This window comes from Caretta caretta, chromosome 7, assembly GCF_965140235.1.
Source record: "Caretta caretta isolate rCarCar2 chromosome 7, rCarCar1.hap1, whole genome shotgun sequence".
NCBI lineage: Eukaryota > Metazoa > Chordata > Testudines > Cheloniidae > Caretta > Caretta caretta.
In genome coordinates, this window is record NC_134212.1 from 47205726 (window position 1) to 47233099 (window position 27374).

General features: G+C 51.0%; 2 protein-coding genes across 2 annotated transcripts in view; one reads left to right on the top strand and one right to left on the bottom strand.

Annotated features, from left to right (window-relative positions):
• Positions 1–393: 393 nt before the first annotated feature.
• Positions 394–20250, top strand: BAP1 (BRCA1 associated deubiquitinase 1). Its single transcript, XM_048857661.2, has 17 exons — positions 394–505; positions 3710–3739; positions 3844–3898; positions 5259–5391; positions 6403–6522; positions 7071–7132; positions 7220–7362; positions 9141–9219; positions 11035–11158; positions 11666–11813; positions 12264–12448; positions 13198–13325; positions 15049–15521; positions 15782–15942; positions 16969–17061; positions 17723–17795; positions 18354–20250. The coding sequence occupies exons 1-17, from the start codon at positions 469–471 to the stop codon at positions 18485–18487; spliced, it is 2178 nt and encodes a 725-aa protein (XP_048713618.1). The 5' UTR covers positions 394–468; the 3' UTR covers positions 18488–20250.
• A 294-nt stretch (positions 20251–20544) lies between these two features.
• The window catches only part of DNAH1 (dynein axonemal heavy chain 1), a 130581-nt gene continuing 123751 nt past the window's right edge, over positions 20545–27374 (bottom strand). Inside the window, exons 75-79 of the mRNA XM_048857658.2 lie at positions 26153–26283; positions 25291–25435; positions 22706–22912; positions 21686–21920; positions 20545–20839 (exon numbers count right to left, since the gene is read on the bottom strand). Coding sequence (XP_048713615.1) covers positions 20718–20839; positions 21686–21920; positions 22706–22912; positions 25291–25435; positions 26153–26283 — 840 coding nt within the window. The 3' untranslated portion in view covers positions 20545–20717. The remainder of the gene's footprint in view (positions 20840–21685; positions 21921–22705; positions 22913–25290; positions 25436–26152; positions 26284–27374) is intronic.

Consider the following 27374-nt stretch of genomic DNA (forward strand, 5'->3'; position numbering starts at 1 on the left):
CCTGCGCGTTCCCAGGGCCCGATTTTCAGAAGCTAGGTGCGGGCGCAGGGCAAGGGGCGAGCGCGCCGCGCGGCGGGACATCGGGCTCCTGGGGGGATGGACCGGGGCAGGCTGGCCCCTGGCTGGGCTCGGGAACCCACACCATGGGCTGGCGGGGTGACCCCCGCCTTCTCCGCGCCTCCCGGTGGGGGACCCGCCGCCAGCGCCATGCGCCCGGAGATGGGGGCCTGGCGAAGCCCCTGCACCCCGGGGACTTATCTCACGCTGCCGTCGGCCTGACAGCCGCGGCCGGGACTTATCTCCCCCCACTTCCTCTCTCCGGACGCCTGCGCCGTGGGTCGCGCCGCGATGACGCACGGGGCTGGGGGGCGTGGCCGGAGGCGGATGGGCGTGTGGGGCCCGAACGTCCGGGCAGCGGAGGGGGGAGGGGCTGGACATGGCGCTGGCTGAGGCCCGGCCCGGGGGACGATGAATAAGGGCTGGCTGGAGCTGGAGAGCGACCCCGGTGAGGCGCGGGAGGGCCGGGCAGGACTATGGGGGGGGCACAGGGGTCGTGGGGATCCATGGGGGCGGGGGCTTGCCAAGGGGAGGACCGGTGGCGAAGGGCAGGGGGTGGGGGATGAGCAGCTTTCCCCCAGGCGGGGCAGGAGCCCGTCAGACAGTTAAAGAAAAGGGCTGAGGCCCCTCGAGTGCCTGGGCCCCTCTCTGGTGAACCCCTAGGTCCTGGCCTCCCACCCGCAGGGTGCAGGCTGGTGCACGTCCCTGGGCATCGCTGGTAGACTCCAGCTCTCTCCAGCTCTCTGGGACCAGCTCTCTGGGGGGTCCAGAAAATAGCTCCGAGCCAAGGCTGCGAGATGGGCTCCCAGAAATGGAGGGTTGGCGTGGGACCAGGATTCAAAACCCCCGGAGTGTACTGAAACGGTCACTTTAACTTGCAGTTGATCCAGGCATCTTTAGATGGCTCAGGATGGTAGGTGGATGAGCGAGCCAGCAGGCTGCGAACACTGTTCTGTGTTGTGATAAAATTATACCAGTGCTTAGGTCAGTGTAATTTATGTCACTCGGGGTGGTTTATTCACACCCCCGAGCGACAAAAGTTATGCCAGCATAATTGTCCGTGTAGACATGGTCTAAGGGATGGTATCCTTTCAATTCATCATCATCACATATTGCATCAGCTGCATGATTACTTTGCTGTGACTCAACACTATTCTTCCTCCCCACTGAGGATTCTTGGGAAGATGGAGAGGGAACTTGGGGTCTTCAGGCCATTTGCTTTGAGTTATGTGCCCTGTACTGGTAGCTTCCCCTTCAGAACTTCTAATCTAAAAAGCTCCTGCCCCCGGATGCTGAAGTAACTGCTGAATGCACGAAGTGAAATGAAAGTGATTTTAGAGGTTGCAGATAAATCAGAAGCAAAATGTATGAAGTCAAGACTAGCCTCATCTGCCTACATTGAGCCCTCGCATTGGACTACATGTTCTTGAAGAACAGCCTGGGAGACGTAACGTATCCAGTGTTGTGGCACAAAAGATGGTCAGACTAGCTGATTTGGTGGTCTGCTATGGCCGTAAATTCTATGCGTACGTCTACACTGCAGCTGGGAGGTGTAATTCAGACTGCTGCGTGACTGCGGCAGCACCAGTGGCGGCTTGGGCTAGCTGCCTAAATACAATCCCTTCGAGGTTTTAGGTACGTACTCGACTGGCTAGCCCGCGTGGGTATGTCTAGCTGAGCTGGGAATTACCCTGCCCAGCTGCAGTGTAGACATACTCTTAGGGCTTGTCTACACTGGCAGTTACCAGCACTGTAACTTACTCACTCAGGGGTGTGAAAAAACACCCCCCTGAGCTCAGCAAATTGAAGCACTGTAAAGTGCCAGTGTAAACAGTGCCCCAGCGCTGGGAGCTACGCCCCTCGTGGAGGTATTTTTTTTTAGAGCTCTGGGAGAGTTCTCTCTCAGCGCTGCGCTGCAACTGCAAAAGACACATTAAAGCTCTGCCAATGTAGACTAGCCCTTAGAGTCTATGAGGAGAAAGGCCTCCCCGTGTGCTCCAGGGCTTGCTTTCCTCAGGGCTGAGTTACAGAAACTGGGGAATTCTTAGCTCAGTTTTGTTCTTATAGTTGTGTCTGCAGCCCTGAGTGCTGTTTATATATAGACCAAAGACCCCCTAAGTCCTGGCTCCTGTCCTGTCCTGTTGTTGGACAGAGACATGCAAATATTGCCCTGCAAATAAACCTGAGGCTGTGGTGTGGAGTTCATCTTTTATATTGTGTGCTCAGATGAGCTTTGTTGTAGTTGATATGCCATAACTTTTATCTCTTGTGGTTTCAAGGAGAGAATCCTTTTATTAGGCTAGGACATCGTATTAATGTATGTACTACAGTTCTATTACTTTTTGGTCCTTGAATCGTTCTTGTAGTTCTTCTCTGAATTCTTTCCAGTTTTTCAACATCCTTTTAAAGTATGGACACCAGAACAGAACATAGTAGTCCATGAATGGTCTCTTTCATAGAATATCAGGGTTGGAAGGGACCTCAGGAGGTCATCTAGTCCAACCCCCTGCTCAAAGCAGGGCCGATCTCCAATTTTTGCCCCAGATTCCTAAATGGCCCCCTCAAGGATTGAACTCACAACCCTGGGTTTAGCAGGCCAATGCTCAAACCACTGAGCTATCCCTCCCCCCAATATAGAAAGGTTAGTTAAACTAACAGTAATAATTTCTGATAACCCACTACCATCGGACCAGCCAAAAAAAATAATCCTAAATGGCCCCCTCAAGGATTGAACTCACAACCCTGGGTTTAAGAGGCTAATGCTCAAACCACTGAGCTATCCCTCCCCCTCTTTGATGTCATATAGAGATGCAGTAACATCTCCCTACATCTATTCATATTCCCCCTGCTTAAACACCTGAGGTTCACGTTAGCCTCCTTAGCTACAGCATCACACTGGCAACTCATGTTTGATTGGCTGTTTACCATACCCCATAGTCTTGGTGTCATGGAATTCCAGGATATAGTTTCTCATCTTGTACACGTGGGAAACAAGTTTTCTAGCAGCTGGACCTAGCCTATGGTACTCATTCCCACAAGATATAAGAATGAAGACACGTCTCATAGCTCTCGGATTTAACTGGCAAACTCATTTCTTTGACCTAGCTTTCCCATAATAAGTTATTCTTCTATTTTCATACAAATATAAATAAATAAAATATCCTATAAATGAATTAAACTCCTAAAGAGAGAGATGATTTCTCTTTTTAAATGCTTGGGAGGCTCCTACCATGATGGAATCATATTACTTCCTAGATAGTTTGGTGGCAGTAGTGGGTCAATACCTTGACATGTAGGTGCCCTCTCCACCACCAGGGCTGAGCAGGAAGATCAGGTGGGGAAGGTGGTCTCCTAAAAATGCTAAACCCCAGATATTTTAAAAATCTCTATTCAGGCAGCATGAGCCAGGAAGCCACTCAGGTAAGAATTAAGGGGCAGTGTCTAGGTCAGGAGGAAAGTTGTAGTGAAAACAATTAAGGCTTGTTATGGTGCATTTTATTACAGTTCCAAACTTATAGTTTCCTTCAAAATTTGCCATGGGAGCCCTACAGCACTAGTCAGAGGTAAGGGGCAGAAGATTTTCTGTCTGCCTTCTATGTAGCTGCATGAACTTCTCAGCCAGAAGTAATCTCTCTGTTTTGTTCCTCTTCAGGTCTCTTCACCCTGTTAGTAGAGGATTTTGGTGAGTACAAGAGCTTTTCTGCAAGATTGGTTTAATCTCTGACATGGGCTCTGGCTCCCTTCTGCTGGTCTCGTCATACTGATTCCTGCTCTCTTTTTTTGTAGGAGTTAAAGGGGTGCAGGTTGAGGAGATCTATGATCTACAAAGCAAATGCCAGGGGTAAGTTACTGACTCAGCAGCATGACTTGCTGAAGTAGATTTAATCAAGCAAAAACTTCTCAGGGCACGTCTACACAGAGTAGTAACACAGACTATGGGGGTGTGATTTCTAAAGGCACTGATATGTTGGCATTAATTGGTTTTGTAGACCCTACTGCGCACTAAAAGTTACCTGTTTCACATTAATGCAGTGCTGTTCAGTATGAAGTTAATATGTACTAGGGAGCTTTTAGTTCGCACCAGATGTTAGTGTGTTTTAGGAATCACATCCCCGTAGTCCACCTGTAGACATGCCCTGAGAGTCTGGGAGTTCCCCTCGAGCAGTTCTGAAGGGCCTGCTTGTCACTATCAGATTTCTACAGTGGTTCATGTCCTAGACACTTAACAGGGAAGTTCTGAAAAGTATTTTGTCAGACTTGGGAGGTAGGATGTGTGATCAGTCTTCCTGCTTGGTCAGGAGGACGTGGAAGGAGGAGGAGTGAGTTAACCCATGGCAGTGCTGTGGAATGGGGACTCCAGGCTGGTAACAGAATAACAGTATGTATAGAGAAAGATCCTGCAGGGTCACAGGGGATGGATTTCAGGACTTTAGTATTCTTTGTCATCTCTACTGGCAGATGCAATTTCAAATCTGCAAACAGTGGCTTGATGGTTAGAAATAAAGTCACCTAAAGTCAGTAAAGCATCTAAGAGTGAGCCACCAGGGCGCTCCCATGAAGCTAATGCCACACCCTGCACAAAAACATTACAATGCAAACCTAGTGTAGAACAGTATGAAATACTGGATCATCTGATGACGACCCGACTACACTGCGGGACACTGCGAGGCATCCCTCTCCTGCTTTGAGCAGGGGGTTGGACTAGATGACCTCCTGAGGTCTCTTCCAACCCTGATATTCTATGATTCTCTGATTCCCCGGAGAGTGTGTAACTTCCCCACTCCATAGGGTCTCCTTATTACTGTACTGTGGGTTTCCATTAAATCACAAAGATTACAGACTTGGGTGCTCTCTGAGATGCCTGGCTTGAGTATCAGACTAGGATGATTTAATTGGGGATTGGTCCTGCTTTTGAGCAGGGGGTTGGACTAGATGACCTCCTGAGCTCCCTTCCAACCCTGATATTCTATGATTCTATGATAATCAGCTGGAGTGTGGGGAACAAGGACAGCAGTGGCACTTCCCAGTAGGATGGAGGTTGGCTTTAATGCCTCTCCTTTTTTCCCCCCACAAATTGTGGTTTAGCCTGAAAACGCCTCTGGTGCTTGACTGACTGGAGCGGCACAGTTCATGTTGATGGAAACCCTTCTAAACTGGCTCAGCTGCTAACTCCACCCCCATTGCATTTCTTTCCCTGCCAGCCCAGTGTACGGGTTCATCTTCCTCTTCAAATGGATCGAAGAACGCCGGTCCCGCCGGAAGGTCTCCACCCTGGTGGATGAGACATCTGTGATTGACGATGACATTGTCAATAATATGTTCTTTGCTCATCAGGTAGGTTGGCTGGGAGTGGAGGGCGAGGGGTGTCTCAGGACGCCGCTGGGGGTGAGTGGGCAGTGAGGAAGCTTTCATAAAGTGGTATAATCTGTAGCTACCCAAAATGTGGAAGACTTTGGAAGGAATGGTCAATAGGTATATAGTAGTTACCCCGGTTGGTAGAAAGCATGGTTCTGTGGGGACGGTACACTTAGCCTATCGCTGATCACTAGTCCTTGTCCCAACTTGTGTTTGGTTTTTATGTTAGTCACCCAGGTGTATTTTGGGACATAATGAAGGCATCAGCTATCTGAGGGGCAGTTGGGAATGGGGACCGAACAACAGAGATTGGGAGATTTGGGAGTCCTGGACAGTGGGGATATGTGAAACTAACACTTTCCTTGGATCACTCCTTAACACATGGCTGTTAGGAAAGGCTGGAGGACTTACTAAGGGCTATGGCGTCTCTTCGGAGCCCAGAATGCTGTGCACAAGGCATGCAGCCTGCCCTGGAGAAAGGGATCAGGAGTTTAGCCAGCACTGTGGTCTTGCAGAGCATTGACTGATGTGTTTGGAGGTGAATCGGGGGGGTGTCACAGCATTTTGGAAGAAGGAAGCTTGAACAAGTGCAACTCCAGCCCCCAAATGTGCTGGAACTGCATTCTCCCATGGTGTCATGTTTTCTGTAGACTTTAATAAATGGCTGTATGTCTAGCTTCTTCCCTTGTCTGCTCCAGGACCTTGCAGCAGGCTGGAGGGGTTGAGAGAATCCAAGTCAGCTGTTACAGCAGAGGTCCAGTCAATCTGCACCAGGTCTGGCCTTTGCTGTGAACAGCTGCTCAGAGGGGTATGGTGTGACTGACCTGGAGACACTGACCGGGACAGGGGTTGTGTTGGTCAGTAGTGCTCCAGGCAGCTGTTGTGCTATTTTTCGGCACCAGCTACTGCAGGGTGCTGGGTAACTCCCAGGTGGTGATGCTGAAGTATCATCCTGTTTCTGTTGTTTAACTTGGTCTATTTGCCCTGTAGCTGATTCCCAATTCCTGTGCCACCCATGCCCTGTTGAGTGTCCTCCTGAACTGCAGCAATGTAGACCTGGGGCTGACGTTGAGTCGCATGAAGGATTTCACCAAGGGGTTCAGCCCAGAGGTATGGGGTGGCCTGGGGCGGTGGGGCTTTGGGGGAGCATCTGAGGGCTGCGCCTTGCTATGGGGATCCTGCTCCTTTCCTGTGAGGTTTTTGTAAAGGGATGGCTCCTTAGATAGTCATGCCCTCACCCAAGCTTCTTGTCTCATTCCTCCCCACTTGTTGTTACGTTCTTCCTAATCCTTTCTCCTTACTTCACCCTTTAGTCTATCTCCTTTGCTCTTGCCTAGCTCTGTGCTGTCCCCTAGGTCTGCAATATTCTCCATACCCTCTTTAGCCAAGCACCCACCTCTTCAAATACTTCCTCCTTCCTTCCCCACAGTAATGCCCTTGGCCGCCTACTCTGGAACTGGTACTGTGTCTTTACCTTGGGTTTGTCTCTCCAGGGTATGATCCATTCTTGTAAAGCCCTGTGTAAATCTGTTAATGAGATGCCCATAGATGAGGGAGGCGTTTCCAGAGACATGGACTAGAGGTGCTGAGTTGAGGGATTCCAGCTATCGCGTCCCTCCACCTCAGGGATTTTTATAGTCTCCCTTTGCTTTTTGCAGAGTAAAGGCTATGCCATTGGGAACGCTCCGGAGCTGGCCAAGGCCCATAACAGCCATGCCAGGTGAGTGTGGATGTCCCCAGCAGCTCTGCTCCCTGAGGGAAGGGTGGTTGCTGCTGCACTGACCTCTCGGATGTGTTGCTTTTGCAGGCCAGAACCCCGGCACCTGCCGGAAAAGCAGAATGGAATCAGCGCTGTGCGGACCATGGAGGCTTTTCACTTCGTCAGTTATGTTCCCATCAAGGGGCGGCTCTTTGAGCTGGACGGGCTGAAGGTCTATCCCATCGACCATGGTAAGAAGCCCCAGCACCCACAGCCACAGGGATGTCTAGAAAAGACCTTGCCTGTGTGTGACCTTAGGACGTGACACTTGCTGTTTATGTTTCTTTGGTTTGCTGGAGCACATGCAGTGACCACTTGCATCACACCTGACATCTCGCTAGGCTCATTGAATTGACCTTCCCGATGGGCATCTCTGTCTGGCCCCGGGACCAGTCCTATTCAACGTATTCCTCAATGATCTGGAAAAGGGTAATCAGTGAAATAGCAAAATTTGCAGATGATACAAAACTACTCAAGATGATTAAGTCCAAAGCAGACTGAAAAGTTACGAAGGGATCCCACAAAACTGGGTGACTAGGCAACAAAATGGCAGATGAAATTCAGTGTTGATAAATGCAAAGTAATGCACATTGAAAAACATAATGACAACTATACATATAAAATGATGGGCTCTAAATTAGCTGTTACCACTCGAGAGAGATCTTGGAGTCATTGTGGATAGTTCTCGGAAAACATCCACTCAATGTGCCCCAGCAGTCAAAAAAGCTAACAGAATGTTGGGAATCATTAAGAAAGTGTTAGATAAGAAGACAGAAAATATCATATTGCCTCCATATCAATCCCTGGTATGCCCCCATCTTGAATACTGCTTGCAGATGTGGTTGCCCCATCTCAAAAAAGAGATGATATTGCAACTGGAAAAAAGTTCAGAAAAGGGCAACAAAAATGATTAGGGGTATGGAACAACTTCCATGTGAGGAGAGATTAATAAGACAGAGACTTTTCAGCTTGAAAAAGAGACGACTAAGGGGGGGGGAGGGATACAATAGAGGTCTATAAAATCATGACTGGTGTGGAGAAAGTAAATAAGGAAGTGTTATTACTCCTTCTCGTAACACAAGAACTAGGGGTTACCAAATGAAATTAATAGGCAGCAGGTTTAAAACAAACAAAAGGAAGGTATTTCTTCAAACAACGCAGAGTTGTGAAGATGATGTTGTGAAGGCCAAGACTGTAACAGGGTTCAAAAAAGAACTAGATAAGTTCATGGAGGATAAGTTCATCAAAGGCTATTAGCCAGGACGGGCAAGGATGGTGTCCCTAGCCTTTGTTTGCCAGAAGCTGGGAATGGACAACAGGGGATGGATCACTTGATGATTACCTGTTCTGTTCATTCCCTCTGGGGAACCTGGCCACTGTTGGAAGACAGGATACTGGGCTAGATGGACCTTTGATCTGACTCAGTATGTCTGTTCTTATGTTGTGAGGATCTAAATCTGTTTCCTTTCAATGGGTCAAGCTTTGGGCTTTTTGACTCCAGACTTGTTCCCATTCAGGAAATCATAACTACCTCTGCACTCTTCAGCTAGACCAAGGTTTCAAGGGAGGGAATCTCCTGGCGGAAGGACCGGTGTGCAATCTATCCTGTGAATGGCAAGCATATTCTGTGTGTGTCTTGTTTGCGTCTCTGGTTCACCCATACAAATCCCAGACCCAACTGTTGTGGGAGGGCAGAGCAGGAGATGATGCATTGTATATAGCCGTATGCAGCAGAATCGAGCCCTGTTGCATAGACTGGGTAAAGTGAGCCCAAGACAGGATTGATATAGTCTTAGAGACGGGAGTGGGTCCCTATTCCTGGCATGACTTGCTGATGGAACGGACTATTCAGAAGATGCTACTCATCTGTGCGAATTGCTGGACCCAGGCAGCGTAGTTGCTGTGCCGGCCCAGTCTGAGTTGGGGATCTTGGCCTGCTTTACTGACGTGCTTTCTCTTGTTTTCCCAGGACCTTGGGCTGAGGATGAAGAGTGGACAGACAAAGCCAGGAGAGTGATCATGGAGCGAATTGGCCTGGCCACAGCAGGGTAAATGCCCAGATGAGCTCGGGGGGTGGGCTTTCCCTCGACACACCTTGGTGTTTGTTTTACAGTGTGACAGCTCAGGGGTGCATTTTAGCAAATAGCAAACTTTTCAGACCTGGATTACTGGGCCCCACGTAGAGGAGAGAGGGTTACTCAGATAGCGCCGTAGGAGCATGAGATGCTTCTCATGTGTAACCCGTTTTGTCTCTTCTGCAATCTGACTAGTTGTCTGAAGAGGCAGGGAAATTGTTCGCTCATTGCAACATCACATTTCTCCGAATAGCGCTGCAGCCAATCAGAATGCAGGAGAAGGGATGGTAACAGTGGATCTTCACTTGCACAGATCCCTAGTCATAGCAACAATGGAGACCAGTTAGGTGCCTTTTGCTTGACCCTGTTGTTATTGAATTGGGCCTCTTAGGAAGCTTGCAGAGGGGCCCAGCTGTGATCTCAGAGCACCCACAAATGCTGCAGCGTGAGGGCCCAGCACGAGGGTCTGTGTAACTTATGCTCTCGATTACTCAGAAAGTTGTTTAGCAGCCACTGGGTTTCCATGTGTGGGAATGTCCTGGCGGGGTCATTGTCCCTGACTGCTGTAGGACAGACAATGATTGTCTGTGATGTGATGTCAGAGCGCCTCCTTGTGAATGAGGGACCCCTGAAGTGAATGTTCTGATGCCCATCCTGGGAACAAGAAACCACTCTTCTCCCAGAAGTGTCTGTGGCAAGAATGAATGGAGGCTGGCCTTCCCTCCATTGCCATCTGCCTTAGGAGAGACCTCTGGGCTAACAAAGGAGTGCCCTGGCTGCTGTGTGGCTCAGGAGGTGGGACCAAGTAACCCAAACCTCACGGATTCTGCAGTAGCCCATGCGTGCGCTGTGCCACCATGCAGCATGAGTGCTTTACACTCTTCCCAATGTGCTGCTGCTTGGATGAATTGTTATGGCTTTGTAACTACCTACCTTGGGCCTTACATGATTCCGCTCAGGGTAGTGTCTGACGCTCCCCAGCACCTTGGGGTGGAGGGAAGGGGGATCTCCGCTTTCAGGAGGGGAACCGCAGTAGTGCAGAGAGGTGAAGTGATTTGGCTAAAAGTCATACTAGAAATCAATAGGAGAGGCAAGCAATGAACCTTACTCCCAAGTGTAAGAATGTCCCTTCCTCCTAGTCACAACTTTTGTGACCCAAACTGTGGTGGTCAAAATTTGGTAGGGTTTTGTCCTCCGTACAAGCTGAGTTTTGATTGCCCCGCAGCTGGCCCTCTGAAAGTAACAGCCCCAGGCTCCCACCCCTGCAGTGCAGTGAGGATGTACCTGCTGGGGCAGGTTAGCAGGCGCCATGTTGTGAAGCACAGATGAGGTAACCTGTGACTTATCTGACTTGAAATCATCAATTTGTTTCCAAATACTCACTGACAACCAATTGGCAGGGCTGTATGTTAAGGAATCTCCTACCCAGCTAGCAACACGGTTGGAGCCCTGCTCGTCCAGTTGGGTTCCTTGCGCCTCATTTATAGGGGAGCACAAATGGAGGAAGGTCTGAGGCATGTGGCATAAAAGTCACGTAATGTGCATGACTGTGTCTCTTCTCACACTGTGATAAAGTTAACCGCCCGCTGTTCTTCTGGATGCTGTGAAGCTGTTCTAGTTGCCTCATGGAATGCCGTGTGGCCTATGAGTATATTGGTTTAACCTGCATTGCTCTCTGGGATCTGCTGTTGCGTGCTGGTGGCATCCAAATGCCCATCAGCGGTTTGTTGGGGCAGCTCCTTCCTCTGGCTGAGCCAAGACTAACGTGCTGGGTGTGGTTTGCCTCAGGGAGCCGTACCATGACATCCGTTTCAACCTGATGGCGGTGGTGCCCGACCGGAGGATGAAATACGAATCTAAGCTGCACATCCTGAAGATGAACAGGCAGACTGTACTGGAGGCCCTGCAGCAGGTAGGAATGGGTGAGCCAGCTGAACAAATGAGCTGGGTTTGCCATCAGCCTGTAATTTCTGGCTTCTTGAGGCACTGCCCGGCCCTGCTTTCTCTCTCACTCCAGCCTGTGGGCAGCTTGGCTCCTAGGACATGTGGGAGGAGCACCTTCAGTCACCCCTTGCCCGTGGTAGGTACCATGCTCTATGCCTCCATCCTGTAGCTGAGCTCAGTGTAGTCCCATGTGGCTGCTTTCCCTGCATAGGCTTTCAGTGCCTTGCCCTGCACTTCCCAGGGTTTGCTCTATTGACCATTTAGCCCCATGGTCATCACTTCTAACCTGGTGGTGTTCCAGCAGGGCAAGCGGCCAGCTGATTCTACTTCCTTTCCTGGCTGCACATGGGTGCTGGGAATTTGGCTCAGCAGTGCGGGTTCATCTGCTTCCCTCCCTTAGCCCTGTGACTTGCGTGACTGGTCCTGAGAAGCATCTGGTTCAACAGTCAGGTGCGGATTGTCTTTTGCTTTCAAGCTTATCCGGGTAACTCAGCCGGAGCTGATTCAGACCCAAAAGTCCCAGGAGTCTCAGCCGGCTGAGGAGTCCAAGCCAGCCAGCAGCAAGGCCTGTCTGGCACTGGAGACGAGCAGAGCGCAGCTGGCCCCGGAGAGCTCGCACCCAGGTATGGGACTCGCTCTGCCGGGATGATAGTCCTGGCACAAAGGCACCCAGCTGTGGCTAGATAACTTGATTCTGGAGTACTGGGTCCCTCCGTGGAATAGGGAGGAGCAGTGCTGGCTTGGCCTTCATTGTTCTGCTCCTAAATACAGCTGCGCATGCTGTCCCAGGGCCTCGGGGCATGGATTTACTCTGGTCTATACCCCCCAGGCCTGGATTCAGCATTTGCTGGCCGATGCCCTACTGCTGGTAGGGATGCAACTACAGAATTTGAGAAAGGCAGAACTTACGCCATGCTTCTTATTGCTTTTGGCAGAATATTGGGCTGGAGAGGGGCACAAAAGCTCAACTGTTGTTGTGGGGCAGGAAAGAGGTGAAGCAGAGCATCTAGAATCAAAGGAGCTCAAGTCCGTTGGGAAAAGCTTTTCTTTGATATAGGGTGTATGTGTTACAGAGAGCACTGAGGACTCTACCAGCCAGGGCCACCCTGCCTCCGCACAGAGCCTGTCCAACAAATCCAAACTGGTAGCAAAGCCATCTGGGAGCTGCATCAACGGGGCTCCCGCAAACCCCAATCCCATTGTGCAGAGACTCCCAGCCTTCTTGGATAACCACAACTATGCCAAGTCGCCCATGCAGGTACGTGAGGCCTGGCCTTTCTTCCAATTGGGGGCTGCAGGCCAGAGAGAGCCAGTTTTCTAGGCTGTGCCTCTTAAGCTTCATGAATGAAGTCTTGGGGAAACTTTCTACCCCTCTGGATCCAGCAGCTGACTCCACCAGAGTCCAGGGTGAGGTTCCACAGAGCCCCAGGTCTGTCTGGAGGTCTATAGCACTTCCACAGTTCCTTACGAATGAATACAGGCAAAGCAGGTTGTATACACCAGAGAGAACAAGACACAAATGGAGTTGGGCGCTCTGTTTCCACTGATCTGTTAAAAGGTATCTCTTACGCTGTCCCCTCTGGGGATGCATTTCTGGGTTTTTAGCCTGTTCTGGATTTACATGACCAGATAAACTATGCTCTAGGCACGTTTGTTACACCTTGTTTCTGTGGGGAAATGGAGGCCAAAGCACTGAGCCCTGGGATCTTTGGTCCTGAGCTTTGATGGGTTCAGTTCTATGTTGAGATCATGTTCGGCTGGACCTTGAAGAGCCCCAGGGCGATTCTGGTCAGCATAGGGGGTGGGGGTGAGGGTGAGAGCCCAGGAGCGAATCTCTGAATTCCTTCCCCGAGAAAGGGGCTACCCCTGGGCTGCGGTTAGGGATGTGGCGCAGCCAGCCTCAGGCCTGCGTTGAAATGTCTTTGCCCCATTTCCAAGGAGGGCTGACTGCATGTGATCCCCTGCCCAGGATGGACCCTTCAGGCAGCGAACGGGTGTGTTTTGCAGGAAGAGGAGGACCTTGCAGCGGGCGTGGGCCGTAGCCGGGTTCCGGTCCGCCAGCACTACTCCGATGATGAGGATGACTATGATGAGGAGGAGGAGGAGGAAGTTTGTAACACTGCCCCCGCCATCAGGTAATGGATGGAGCTGAGATCTCAGGCTGCTGGGAGCGTAAGACCTTGCTTTTGCTTAAGCAGAGCGTGCCACCAGCAGGGGGCGAACTCCCCCCCCCCACCACCCTTGAGTTCCCTAGTGCAGACGAGTGAGGCGGAGGATGCCCTAGGGAAGTGTTTCACCAGGTAGATGACCAGTCGCTCCAGCCAACCAAGATCTCCTGTGTTGGCTGGGTGCGAAGGCAGCCCTGGCAGATGGAGTGCTTGCAGTGGGGCTGTCCTGAGCACAGACTGGCTTGTGAAAGAGGCCCTGCGGGATATTCATCCAGCCCCGGTCAGTTGATCTCTTCATCTAGTCTGTGCTTAAACCACACCTTGCTGGGGGTTATCTCCAAGTGTGCCTCACTGAGTCAGCTCATACCAGCCTCCTGCAGCGTGCTGCGCTCCTGGGGCACTGTGGCAGGGGATCGTGGCAGGGTGGGGACTAGCGCTCTTACTTGGCTGTAAAGGAGGCCAGTGCTGTGCTTGAACGATGATCAGTTTCAGGAATGTATAGGGGAAGGATGATCTTGCCTGGGGCTTACATACAAATTTTCAAGGCTCAGCTAATTTTGGGTGCACAACTGGAGGCACCTGAGCCCTGGCTCCCCGTTGCCCTTCATCTTGTAGAGTCACTTACCCACTGGGCATTGGGGTATGAAACGCTCCCATTCTGAATCCGGATCCCGGAGCCTGTCTGTCAGGGCTGGGAGCCCCCAGAGCTCCCATTGATGTCAGCGACAAGTGCAGGTGTCCAGCCACTCTGAGAATTGGGCCCTTTGGGGTGACAAGGTGAGCACTCCGAATTCGTCGATGGCTTTGAAAGCTTTGCGTTGGGCCCCATCCATGAAATCCGGATGATGGCTTTGAAAGGTGTTGGGAGGCTAAATCCATGATTTGTGGAGGCATTTGAGATCCTCAGAGGGAAGGGAGCAGAGAAGTGCGAAGTGTTATTTGCATGGTGGAAATGGCTTATGGTGAGTTCCAAACCGGTGACGCTGTAAATGAGACGGAATGACATTGTGACCGGCCCATTGCATTGCGAATCAGTGATGCCTCCCTGGAGCGGGAAAGTGAAAAAACAGATTCTGGCCTTGTCTACGCTTAAAATAGAGCTTCAGTGTAGACACTACCTACATTGATGGGAGAGGTTCTCCCGTCAACCTAACTCTGGCTACGCTGGGGGTTAGTTGGTTTAACTGCGTCGCCCGGGGTGTGGATTTTCACATAGTTAGACCAACCTACTTTCCTAGTGTAGACTAGGCCTTCTGTGTGTGAGTCCACACTGCCGCTGTCGTTGTTTGTAGAGCGCTGAGTGCTGAGTAGGTCCCTACCCTGAGCTGCTAACACTCCTGTTCCCATGTCGGACGCTTTAGAGCCTGAAAGCTGAGCTGATCAGTCTGTCTTTAGGAAGCCCTCAGCTGTGCGGGGCAAAGCACTTAATGACCTTTCCAGTCATGTGAGCGGTGATGTTTCCTCCATTTCCCCAGCTTGCCATGTTCCACTGGACTGGGCTTGGAGTGATGTGAACTCCTGGAGGTGCTTCAAGCATTGCTTCTGTATTCTGTGTCCTAGCTAATTGCCTGTGAGTGCTGGGGGCTGTAACATGTCGGCTGTTCCCAGCTGTTGGGATGCCGGACCTGGTGCCGCCTGTCGCTTCTCCTTGCTATGTGTGCTTGATCTCCTATTCTGTGTCCTTGGGCAGGTATAAGAGGAAGGGGCAGGGGAAGCAGGAGCTTGTGGCCGGGGCAGCAGACAGCCAGCTCTCAGTCCTCCAGCCTAACACCATCAACGTTCTGGCGGAGAAACTCAAGGAGTCCCAGAAGGACCTTTCCATCCCCCTCTCCATCAAGACTGGGAGTGGGGGCGCCACCGTAGCTGTGGTTGCCCATTCACAGCCCTCCCCCACACCCAGCAACGAGAGCACGGACACTGCCTCAGAGATCGGCAGCGCCTTCAACTCCCCGCTGCGCTCCCCCATCCGTTCGGCTAACCCTACCCGGCCCTCCAGCCCCGTCACCTCCCACATCTCCAAGGTGCTCTTTGGGGAGGAGGACAGCCTGCTGCGCGTGGACTGCATGCGGTACAACCGGGCTGTGAGGGACCTGGGGCCCATCATCAGCACCGGCCTGCTGTGCCTCACCGAGGAAGGGGTGTTTTGCCCTCTTGCCATCACAGGTAGGTGGTGGGGAGGACCACAGTCATTCTGAGTGGGAGATGAGGGACCCAGGGCTCTCCCATGGCTGTAGGCTGAAGTGAAAGACCTCGGTTCTGCCGTAGGTGAGAGGGCAGGATGCTGGGCCCTCAGATGACCAGGAAGGGATGGAATGTTGCTTCTATCTGGATGCCGAGGTGGGGGGTAGCATGTCCCTTGGCGCAGGGAGCAGGTGTTAGCACATGGCCATGGTACCTAACTCTTTCTTTCCTGGTGTGCCCAGACGATGGGAAAAGCTCCCCTCTCTCCAGCAAGCAAAGAGAAGAGGCCCAATCTGCTGTCAGAGTGGACGAGAAGGAGGCAAGCGAGCCAAGTGACAGCAAAGAGAAGATTGCTCTCTGCAGGCCCAGCGATCACCCTTGCGGGGAGAAGTATTCTCCCAAAGTGAGTGTCCTGCCAATTCTGCTCTGAGCGAGGCAGCAGATCCATGGAGCCAGGGTCCTGCTTTACCGGCTGGGGGCACAGCCTCTCTGCCAGAGGCCTCAGGAGCTGGTTTCTGCGGGCAGGTAGCAAGTGCAGTCATTGGCGTAACCATTGTGTGCCAGGAGTCAGGTTTCTTTGCAGCCTGCTCCTTGCAGTTTGGTCTCTGTGGAAGCTCCTGCCTGTGCTTTAACCCCAGTCTTTCAGTCCACCAGCCTTGCCACCTTTATTCCCTTAAATTGGTACTGGTGAAAGGTGCTGGCCTGCGAGCCGTGGACACTGAGCCTGTTTATCTCCCAAGCTAGCAGCACCGGTGCAGCTACTGCACCCTGACCTCCTGAGGTGTCGCTGTCCGTCTCTGGGAATGGGAGGGCAGGCCAGGCTTTGCCACTCGCTTCATCACAGGGACACGTGTCCGCTAGGAACTGGGCCAAGTCCACCAGCTGATTTCATACAGTGCCCAAGTGTCTGTTGGCTGCTTACTGCCCCTCCTAGAGGTGAAGAGCTGTGTGTGCTGTTGCCAGTGCCTTGCGCCATCCTGGCACCTGTGCTGTGCTCTTGCTCCTCAGACCCTGACGTGCTGGGACTTCCCATGCGAGATCCGCCATGCTGACTGCCTGGGCTCTCGGCAGTACCAAACTCTATTGCAGTTAAATGGAACTGCATCGATCCCTTAGGACAGCTTCTAATGCTGCAGTCCAGCAAAGCCCTGTGGCTTGTGAGAGGAGCCTTTTCCGTCTGTTAGTTGGAAGACAGGGCTTGGTATTTGCACGCCTTGCTGTGTCAACAGCTCCCAAGCCTGCACTTCCCCCTGCTTGGGGCAACGTGGCTTGGAGCTGCGTGGCTGGTTCACTGGTTGTACTGATCTAGGGAGGCTGCTTGGCTGTGGTGGCAGCAGGCGTTACGGGAGGTTTTCCCTGCACATTCTCCCTGGCACTAAGCTGCAGCAGGGACAGGGTGAGTCATGTTCTCTCTGCTTGGCTCTGCCAGGAGCTGCTGGCACTGCTGAAGTGCGTGGAAGCTGAGATTGTGAACTATGAGGCCTGCCTGAAGGAGGAGGTGGAGAAGAGGAAAAAATTCAAGGTGCGCTGGCTGATTGCTTATTTGGGTCCCTTAGGAGGCTAAACCAAGCTACAGCCCCAGGTGAAATGCTCTTTGCACTGGCATATAGAGAGAGGACTTCTTTAGATAAGCCTTGGGGAGAGGAAGGAATGGTCTCTGCCACCCTTCTCCTTTCAGCTAGGAAGGCTTCCTGACCAAGATGACAAAGTCTGGTCAGGACAAACAAACTGCCTGAGCGGCATAAAAAACTTTGGGGATGCTGAGTGAGCAGCGCAACTGAACTGAGGCTGAAACTTGCCTGGCTGCGTAGCAGAATTCCTCCACCCTCCCCGCTCAGTTAGTTTTGATCTCTACTGCACTTCCCTGAGGGCACATGGCTTACCGTATAGGTCTGCAAAATAGAACTGGAGTAAATCTCTCCTTGCCTGACAATCCCCTTTAGATACTCCTTGGATACAGCCACCTTGACTGTGTTTTTCCCTGATCCCTCCTGTCTCAGCCCATCAATACAGGCAGGAGTCACGAGCTGGGTTTGGGGTGTTAGCTTAGAACCCAAACCAGCCAAGAGCTGACCCCAGGCTCCTGTCTCTAGAGATGGGTTCAGGTTCTGGGCTCTGTTGGCTGACTGCTCCGGGAAAGTAGCTGTTCACCTTGAGTTTTCTCTTCCTCCACCTCTTTGCAGATAGATGACCAGAGAAGAACCCACAACTATGATGAGTTCATCTGCACCTTTATCTCCATGCTGGCTCAGGAAGGTGAGGCTGGCTGCTTCCTTGCAATGCGGGTGTGGGGAGGCTTGGAGCTGCTTGGTTTCACAACCCCTTGGAAGTGGCATGCCCACTTGCCTGTCTGAAGACAGGGAGTTGCTGAGGGGTTGCCCTGTTGTCGCACTTCACTGGAGCACATCAGCTGCTTCTGCTGGGGATCCTATCACACTGCTGCCACATTGAAAGGTCCACTCGAGACTAACTCATGGTCTCTTGGCAGGAGAAAGGCCCTGAGCAAGGGAGCAAGCGAGCAAGCATGAGGCTGACATTCCTACACCTCCCTGGAAAGCATGGGCCTTTTGCTCTGGTACTTGAGGACTTTCTGTCCTAGAATGAACTGGGAAGCCAGTGTCCAGGGTCTCCAGCTTAGAAAGGGTCAAGATTAAGCTGCTGGTATAGGAATCCTAAAACTGGGCTGGGGCTGTTATGTAAGGGGTTAGATGAACTCACTAGGGACAATGTGGTGTCAGGTGTCTACGTTCCACCCTGGAAGGTGGCTGAGAGACTTCTGAGCCAGTTCTCCAGTGTGTCTGCTATCCCTTGCAGGAATGCTGGCCAGCCTCGTGGAGCAGAACATCTCTGTCCGCAGACGCCAAGGAGTCAGCATTGGGCGTCTCCACAAGCAGAGGAAGCCGGATCGCCGGAAACGCTCCCGTCCGTATAAAGCCAAGCGCCAGTAGTGGCATCCTTGTGGTCAAGAGGGGGAGCGGAACTCTGCGCCCACATGGCTCGTGCTAGCATCTACAAGCACTCGGCTGGACCAGTCGCCCTGTGCCCAGGGGAGATGGACCCAACAAGAACCCTGGGACTGGGTCCTTTCTGTTCATGTCCTCAGTGGTGTTGGGAATAGAGGTGGAGGTTTCAAACAGAATTTGGATTTTATCAGCCCCAGCCTGGGCACCCTGGGAATGGGCACTCCGTGCAGCAGTGAAGGGCAGGTTCCAGTGTCAGAGTGCTACAGAGGCACTTGGATCTACTAGGCAAGTGTTCCAGGCTGCTCTGCATACTCCATGGCATTCTAGCCCAGGACTGATGGAAAGGCAGCTGCAGTTGGTATGATGATGCTGATGGGTGTCTGTGCTGGCCACCTCGCATCATCCAGCATCCAGGCCTTCAGTGCTACACTGCTCTGGGACATTGATATCAATTTTCTATTTCACAAATGTTTATTTTGTGGTTCTGACCAATGTTGCCAGCATCCTCCCTGAGTATAGCTGGCTCCCTGATGGCCTATTCTGGGCCATCTCTGGTCTCTAGTGACATGCCTGAGCTGCTGCTGTCCTTGTGTTAGTCATGCTAGGCTGCTCACCTCTGAGCGTGCCTTCTGGGGGTGAGCGCTGTGTGTCTCTCTGTCTGTAGCCCATCACCTGCTGGGTGTGGTAGGATTTCCCCTGAAGCTGTCCCATGTTTACCCACTGTTCCTGCTCTTGCTGGGCTAGCTTGGCCTAGCCACACTCCTTTGGTCATGGGTTCCAGCTGTGATGGAGATCTCTGCAGTCGCATGCTTGTGCTGCCGGTGCTAGGCAGTTGGTGCAGCACTCAGCCTAAGTGACTTCACGGCAAGGCAGCCACGGGAGGAAGCTCTAGTTCCTGAGCTGGTGTCATTCCATGCTGAGATTAGGCCCTCGCTGCACCATGCTTCAGCCCCAGAGGGAAGGGCTGCAGGGGCAGCCTTTGTTTAATGGCCTTCCACTAACTTCAGTGCCTAACTCAAAACAAACCATGAAGCAGCTGGGCAGGAACCCTTAGTGAAACACACCAAACTCTTCCACAGCGTTTCTTCTCAGGCAGGGATGTCTGGCCTTTGAAGGGCTTATCCCTGGAAACAGTTTTAAAAAGAGGGCTGCGGTGGAGAGCTAGCTCTGCCCCAGTCACCGGCATGAAGAATTGCTGCTATGCCTATTTAAACAGAAGCCAGGGTGCTGCAGCTGAGGTGAGGTGGAAGCACCAGAAGGAGCTAGTGCCCATAGCTGCTCTCCCCTCTGCCCAAGGCTGGACTCTGGCTCATGCCTGCCTGAGTGAGAGTTTTCTCACACAGGGGCTAGGTTACCTTTTTATACTGTCACAGACTGATAGGCAGGTACGCCTATCCCCCCAGTGACCACTGCTGAAAGGGGGTTTCTCCTCTCCAGCCCCAGCGTTCAGGCTTGTCTCTTGAAGGGAACACAGGGGCTTGAGTACCTCCCCTTGAATGGCTGGCCTGGCAGCTCGCCACTGCCTCCTGCAAGGGAAGGGCAGAGGAGGGGGGTGATGCAGGTGAAAGCAGACCTCCCTCAGGGAAGAACTGGATTGACCAAGTATCCCAGTTTGTACAGAGCTTGACTGTCGAATGAAACCATTGCTGGTCCTTGTTGAGGGTAAGATCCCTCGGTCTCTGGCTGTGTCTAATATCATATGCTGTAAATAGCAGCCCTGTTGGAAAGAATAAAGCTGTCCCATAGCACATGGCTGTTTTGGGAAGGGATGGTTAACAGAGGCTATGGGGTGCAGGCTGGGTACGTAGAACACTGTGAAGGGGAGTGTTTGGATAGAAATATAAAGCAGTCAGTGCAGCAGGTAGAATATCAGCAGCCACAACAATTGCACCCGGCCTAATCTCTAGTCAGTTACCAGCCCCTGCTGTGGGAACCATGCTAGTCTCTGCATTTCCGGCCCCTTGACTTGAGCTGCTGCATAGTTTAAACACTAGTGGGAGGAGAAGGGGGCACCTGATTAGAAGAAACAAGCACAATATTGGTAAAACAGAACTGCTGTTTATTTAGGATGATTAAACAAGAGCTCTGAGAGGCAGGGGCAGCCAGAGCAGGGTTTAATTACAAGCTTGTTCTAGCCCTAGTTGACTGCAGCAGTGCATACAAATACACAATACAACTGTACCTTCATGCGCAGACCCCTTGCTGCTGTGGCTTCCTAGAAGTCTAGCGCACAGATCAGGGCTACGCCCCGTTTGATCCAGTGCCTCTGGGACTTACTGCTGGGGATCTCCACTGCAATCACATAATTGGTAGAATGACCTGTTGTTGACAATGTCCCTGTAATGGAAACAGGTAAAGCTGAACCCAGGACTGGTATGTTTCTATACATGGAAAAAAAAAATCTCATCCCTCTCACAGCACCCCCTGCTGTGACTCATGGACAAGTGGTAGCTGCTCTAACATCAAAGTTACTGCAGAAGCATCCTGTCCTTGTACTACTCTGCCTACAGTGTGTCTCGGGCCAGTCATTTAGTAACATTTCTGCAGCTGAGATGGGACCGTGCTGTCCTGTATCAGTTTTTATACAGCACTCGTCACGGTGCTAGTTAAGCATCCTCTAGGAGTGCATCTAGCATATCCTGGTTCTCTTATCCTGTCCTGAGGGCTGAGCGGGAGAAGTGTGGGCAGTGGCATGTCTTGCCTTTGAAGGCTTTTTAAAACGTATTAAATATAAACCACAGAGCACCAGGTGTATTTATTAGAGAAGACACGGGCAAAGAAATGCATCTTGAGGGCTGGGATGGTCCATGACTACTGGGGAAGTTAATGGATAAGGCTCTGCTTGATACGAAAATACTCCTGCTTGTTCTGTTAGCATCACGCTAATAGGTTCTGCCTGCATAGTCTTGAACATGGATAATAAAGCCACCCAAGCAGGGCTGTTATTACACATCTAAGAAACCTGGTCGCTCTGTCATCCTGCCATTCATGTCAATGGGGCCAGTAGGAACCAGGTCTATTGTTCACATGAGAGTTGTAATGTAGTGTCATCTTGCCAGGGTCTTTGAGCATGAGCACTAGCCCTGCAGTGAAGGAGAGAGCCCAGCTGCTGCTTTATCTCCCTAGGCACTAGTGCTATTCCCTCACAGCTTATGCTTTGGGAGCCCTCCCTGGTTTCCTTACCTGCTCGAGTGAGCGTCTTGTAGATTGGGCACAGGTAGAAGCCTGTGGTTGGAGGTTTGCGGTTGGGAACAGGGACGAGCCAGATCACTGCCATCTCTGTGTAAAGCTCCTTGGGGCGTGACTCTGCTACCTGAAAGGAGAGGGGATCCCAGCGAGCACCTTCCAGAAACAGGCCTTGAATATAACAGCCCTCGGCGGGACGCTGGGTCAGCTCGCTCACTGACTCTCTCATCACCTAACGGCCCGAGGAAGAGCAGAATGTCACAAGAAGCTCACCACTAAACATCAGGACAGCGATCAATTCCTAACTGAGCACACCTCCCCTCCACCCTGCCCTGCCGCCAGCTAGCACCAGGAACTAGTGTAAACCTCCTGCTTCTAACAGCTGTGCTGCTTCCCAGGAGGGGCTGTGTTGCAGCCAGTCAGTCCCATTCGTAAAAGGCTCTGAAAATGGTGGCCAGAAACAGCCCCAAGGGGACTCCCCTGCTTGAGATTTTCAGGACTACGGAGCGTGCACAACTCTCACTGCAGTGAATGGAAGCGGTGAGTAGTCGGTAGCTCTGAAACCAGGCCCTCTGGTGGAGGGGTGTGACCATGTGGGGGCACATACATATAACTGCCACGTGGGGGCACTCCTTGCTCTCAGCAGGTGGTGGCTAAAATGTGTAAATCAGGCTTTTGGGCCCGCATGCTTAGTGAGGCCTTTTGGAGGCACGTGTTTGGGATTTGTCCCTGGGCTCTTCCAACAAGGCTAGTTGGGACGGATGGGCAGTCTTTCCCCCACGCTGGAGCCCTAACTTCCAAAAGTCAGTTAAACGTAGTGTAGCCTAAGTGGTATGCAAAGGGCAGTCTACAGCCAGTGCTCCAGGCTATGTGATGCGCCCAGCTGTAGTGCTCCGTGGCTGACCTGTTAGGCAGTGGCATCGAAGGGGTGTGAGTCTCTACTCTCCTTGAGTTTGGTTTCTACTGCTGGAGAGCCAGCCAGTACCAATTCAACGTAATGGCCCCTGGGTCACTGACCTGAAAGTCAAACGCAATGGTGTCGATGGAGATGACTGATTTCCTGGCAAAGTTCTGCAGCGTCCCTGTGAGAAAGGCTTGGGGGAAGAAGAAGCCACTGATCCAGAACACAGGTGGGATCCCCTTAGTGATCCATCGCTGCAGGAAGTCAATCCGCTGCAGCAGGTCATTAACCCAGGAGGCCAAGGGCTTCAGGGATGGATATGCCTGCAGGAGGAGACAGACAAGGGAGTGCTTTGTGCGGTCCTGAATCTTCATGCTAGTTTAGGCACCCGTCCAGCTGTAACAGGCTGCACCTGCTGCTTGTATTCTGCAGCCAACCAACCCACAAGAGGCTAGTGGGGAAGGGGTGTCTTACAACAACTGAAAAAGGCCCTGTTTCCCATCCAGACCAGCTGCTGTAGGGGTAGGGAAGGGATTGCTTCAAAAAAGCTAGGAGGTGGACCTTTGTGCCAGGGTCTAGGATGTGCACACCACTAACCCCCCCACAATAATTTGGACGCTTTCTGTGTCTCATGGGGTGCAGTGTTTCGGTTTCCATTTAGAGTAAACAGATTTGCATATTCACTGTATAGTTCTTAGGAAACAACTACACCGTGATTATGCAAATCCCTGCCCTCCAGCTAGTGCGAGTCAATCAGAGTGCAGGGACTCACATAGTGTCAGGCTGAGAAATAACTGCACAGTGATTTTATGCAAATAAGACTCCCACAACCTGTCCCAGCAGGGAATTGCATATCTGAGTAACAATGCCATTGTGCACAGATATTTAGGGAGCATCCCTGCCCTCTGATGGGCGGAGACAATTCCAGGCAAGTATAATAAGTAATGCCAAGGTGCTGAAGGATGGGCTGAAGGTTCTAGGTGGTTTGGGTTCTTTCCATGGGGAACCACAAGATAAAAGAGTCCTGATGCTTTTCAAAACATGGCAGAAAATTTACCTTTGACAAGGTCCCTCAGCAAAGGCTCTTAAGCAAAGTAAGTGGTCATGGTATAAGAGGGAAGGTCCTCTCATGGATCAGTTACTGGTTAAGCAATAGGAAACTAAGGGTAGGAATAAATGGTAAATTTTCAGAATGGAGAGAGGTAAATAGTGGTGTCCCCAGGGGTCTGCACTGGGCCCAGTCCTAGTCAACATATTCATAAATGATCTGTAAAAAGGGGTAAACAGTGAGGTGGCAAAATTTGCAGCTGATACAAAACTACTCAAGATAGTTAAGACCCAAGCAGATTGTGAAGAGCTACAAAGGGATCCCACAAAACTGTGTGACTGGGCAACAAAATGGCGGATGAAATTCAATGTTGATAAATGCAAAGTAATGCACACTGAACAACATAATCCCAACTATACATATAAAATGATGGGGTCTAAATGAGCTGTTACCACTCAAGAAAGAGATCTCGGAGTCATTGCGGATAGTTCTCCGAAAACATCCACTCAATGTGCAGCAGCAGCCAAAAAAGTGAACCAAATGTTGGGAATCATTAATAAAGGGATAGATAATAAGACAGAAAATATCATGTTGCCTCTATATAAATCTATGGTATGCCCACATCTTGAATACTGCTGTAGATGTGGTTGCCCCGTCTCAAAAACATATATCGGAATTGGAAAAGGTTCAGAAAAGGCAACAAAAATGATTAGGGGTATGGAACAGCTTCTGTGAGGAGAGAGAAGATTGGAACTTTTCAGCTTGGAAAAGAGACAACTAAGGGCGGATATGATTGAGGTCTATAAAATCATGGCTGGTGTGGAGAAAGTAAATAAGGAAGTGTATTTACTCCTCATAACACAAGAACTAGGGGTCACTAAATGATATTAATAGGCAGCAGGTTTAAAACAAACAAAAGGCAGTATTTCTTCACACAATGCACAGTCAACTTGTGGAACTCTTTGCCAAAGGATGTTGTGAAGGCCAAGACTATAACAGGGTTCAAAAGAGAACTAGTTAAATTAATGGAGCATAGGTCCATCAATGGCTATTAGCCAGGATAGGCAGGGATGGTGTCCCTAACCTCTGTTAGCCAGAAGCTGGGAATGGGCGATGGGATGGATCACTTGTTCTGTTCTGTTCATTCCCTCTGGGGCACCTGGCCTTGGCCACTGTCGGAAGACAGGATACTGGGCTAGATGGACCTTTGGTCTGACCCACTAGGGCTGTTCTTATGATCTTAAGAGGTAAATGTGGGACTTAGTAGAGAAATAGCTGCAATTGCCTAAGATGGACTAAGAGGGCAGTCAGACTTGCAAACCTATTTGTAAAGCTCTGCTCGTGCACCTCAATCTTGACCTGCAACCCCATGCCTGCATTTTCAGCCCAAGGTATGCATGTCATACTGTGGGGTGTTTTTTGGGTGTGGTTCAGAGCCCACTGGGGACTAGCATAAGACCCACTAATTCATTTCAGTATGTGTCTGAATCAGAATCCTTCTAATGGGGAAGTTCTAGTTTCATTGACCCCTGTGCCAGCTCTTAAGTCTCCTTTGTTCAAGCCCTGAGCTGCTTCACCTTGAAGAAAGGACCATGCATGTGATGTTCAAAAGCTGATGAGCCAATGCTCCTGAACAGACAGGTGGATGCATACCTTGGCGTTCCAGAGCTCTGGAACGATATTGTTGAACAAGCTGTTGGCCATGAGCTCCAACTGGGAGGACATCACCACCAGGCCCTTGAGAGCTTTCAGCAAATCCTGCAGAGTCAGTGCAATTACTTCCAGCAGCCGATTGTACCTGAGCAACAATGAGTAAGATAGAAGTTCTGGGGCAGGAGCAGAGCAATCCAAGACTGTGATTTATGAACACTAGCTGAGATCTTCCAATTCTGAGGAATGAGGCCCTCAATGCATAAAAACAATGCCCTTCTGATGTGCTGCATGACTTTAGTCCTACTGGAGTGTGGCCTTCTGGCCTGCAGCCCCAACCCAGAGAGACTTTTGAAGAGCATGGAAAATGTCTCTAAACTCTGACCCTACCAGAATGCTTAGCTAACAATGGGAACTTGTAGTAAGTTCTTTCCGATAAATGACACCTCTTGTCTATGGGGTTCTTTTATGTCTTGGAATCTTCAAACTTCAACTGCAGGATGAATTCCACTGAATAACCTGGAGTTCCTGTATTGAAAAGATGCTCGATCTCTGCAGGACAGGTGGGATTTTAAGGCTGTAGGCCCGATCTGTTGTTACTAAGGCAACATTTGAACCTAATCAAAGCCAGAACTCCAGTCCCACCACATGTGGTGCAAGAGGCACTTGGTACCTTCCACGAGGACCAGCTGAAAAGCGGCTAAGTTACTGCTTTTCCCCTCTCCAGCAATGGCTGCTCTGAGAGCCTGCATAGCCATTTCCTTTCCCACTGGGGGCAGAAGCTCACGTGCCAGTTCCCCTAGTGGTTCTGAATAGGAGGTGTGTACCTGCAGACTGGAAGGCTGGGTGTGAGTAAGAGCTTTACCTGATCACCTCCTGCACCAGCACTGTGTTCATGGACTCCTCGTACAGCACCGGGTATTTCAGCATCACCTCCTGCAGGTTAATGGGATCAGGGACCTTCTTCAAGATGTCCTTTGACACCTCCTCTACAAGCTATAAAGCAGATGGAACAAGGCATGAGAAGCTGCTCTGGAAATGGCTTCTGGGTAGAGAACTTCAGAGGCAGCTGCCTTCTTAACTGGGCAGCAGAAGGAATGAGCCTGACCAAGGTCAAAGGGGAAATGAATCACTTCTGTTCCCTTCTGTTACACATAGGGTTAACAGTAACTTTGCTGCTGGTTATTTCCTCCAAAAAATGCTCCCTGAGGGGGGAATTCTTGAGTTGCTAAGTAAAGGCCTCTCCCTGACATGCTCTAGAGGTCATCCTTGAGGGGACTCCTTGGGGAGCTCAATGGACAGGCTTAATTTCCCCAATAAGGCAAAGTATTGGTGATGGTAAACCACGTGCAAAGGAAATGATTGCTGCCAAGAGCGACTTGAGACACTGAGCGACTTAAGGTGGGGGAGGGAATATCTTTTATTGGACCTGCTTCTGTTGGTCAGAGAGACAAGTTTTCAAGCTTCACAGAGCTCTTCTTCATGTCTAGAGCTATGTATTTCGCTCCTTTTATTATGTTGTTCTCTCATCCACCAGGAGGTGGCACAGACTCACCTGGCTGAATTGATACCACAGCTGTGTGTAGGAAAGGACGTTTTCTTGTCAAAATACAGTGCACTAACCCCACAGGAAGTGCTAACTCCAAATCAGTTGTTACACGACTGCCCAGCTTCCTGCCAGATCTTTTAGGGAATCTCATTCCCAGTAAGGGTGTAATGGGAGGGGAACTACATTCCATCCCTATAATCAACACTGCTCACCATCCCAGAGCTGCTTTCGCTCCCCGTACACAATGCCTACATGATCCCAGAACAGGAAATGCCTCCCCCATGTCTTTGGGAATGGGAGGCAACAATGCTTTAGCAGTGCTCAGCAATGCTGTGCAACTATTCCAGTCAGGACATGAAGAACAGTACCAAGGGAGTTATATGTCCCCAGACCAGGACACAAAGGCTAATGCCCCTGCGCAAAATGCTGTGTGATCTTTAATGAGCAGAAGGGGTCAGGCCACTATTTTATTGTCTTTGAATGCTACCTCCAGCTGCAGAGCACCCGACCTTCAGTCCTGAGTCCGGGAAAAGAGTGC

Excerpts from the sequence above, each read along its gene's own strand:
- BAP1 (XM_048857661.2), top strand. The coding sequence starts at position 469 with ATGAATAAGGGCTGGCTGGAGCTGGAGAGCGACCCCG. Across the intron at positions 3,740-3,843 it reads CCTGTTAGTAGAGGATTTTG|GAGTTAAAGGGGTGCAGGTT; the intron begins GTGAGTACAAGA and ends CTTTTTTTGTAG. Across the intron at positions 13,326-15,048 it reads AACACTGCCCCCGCCATCAG|GTATAAGAGGAAGGGGCAGG; the intron begins GTAATGGATGGA and ends GTCCTTGGGCAG.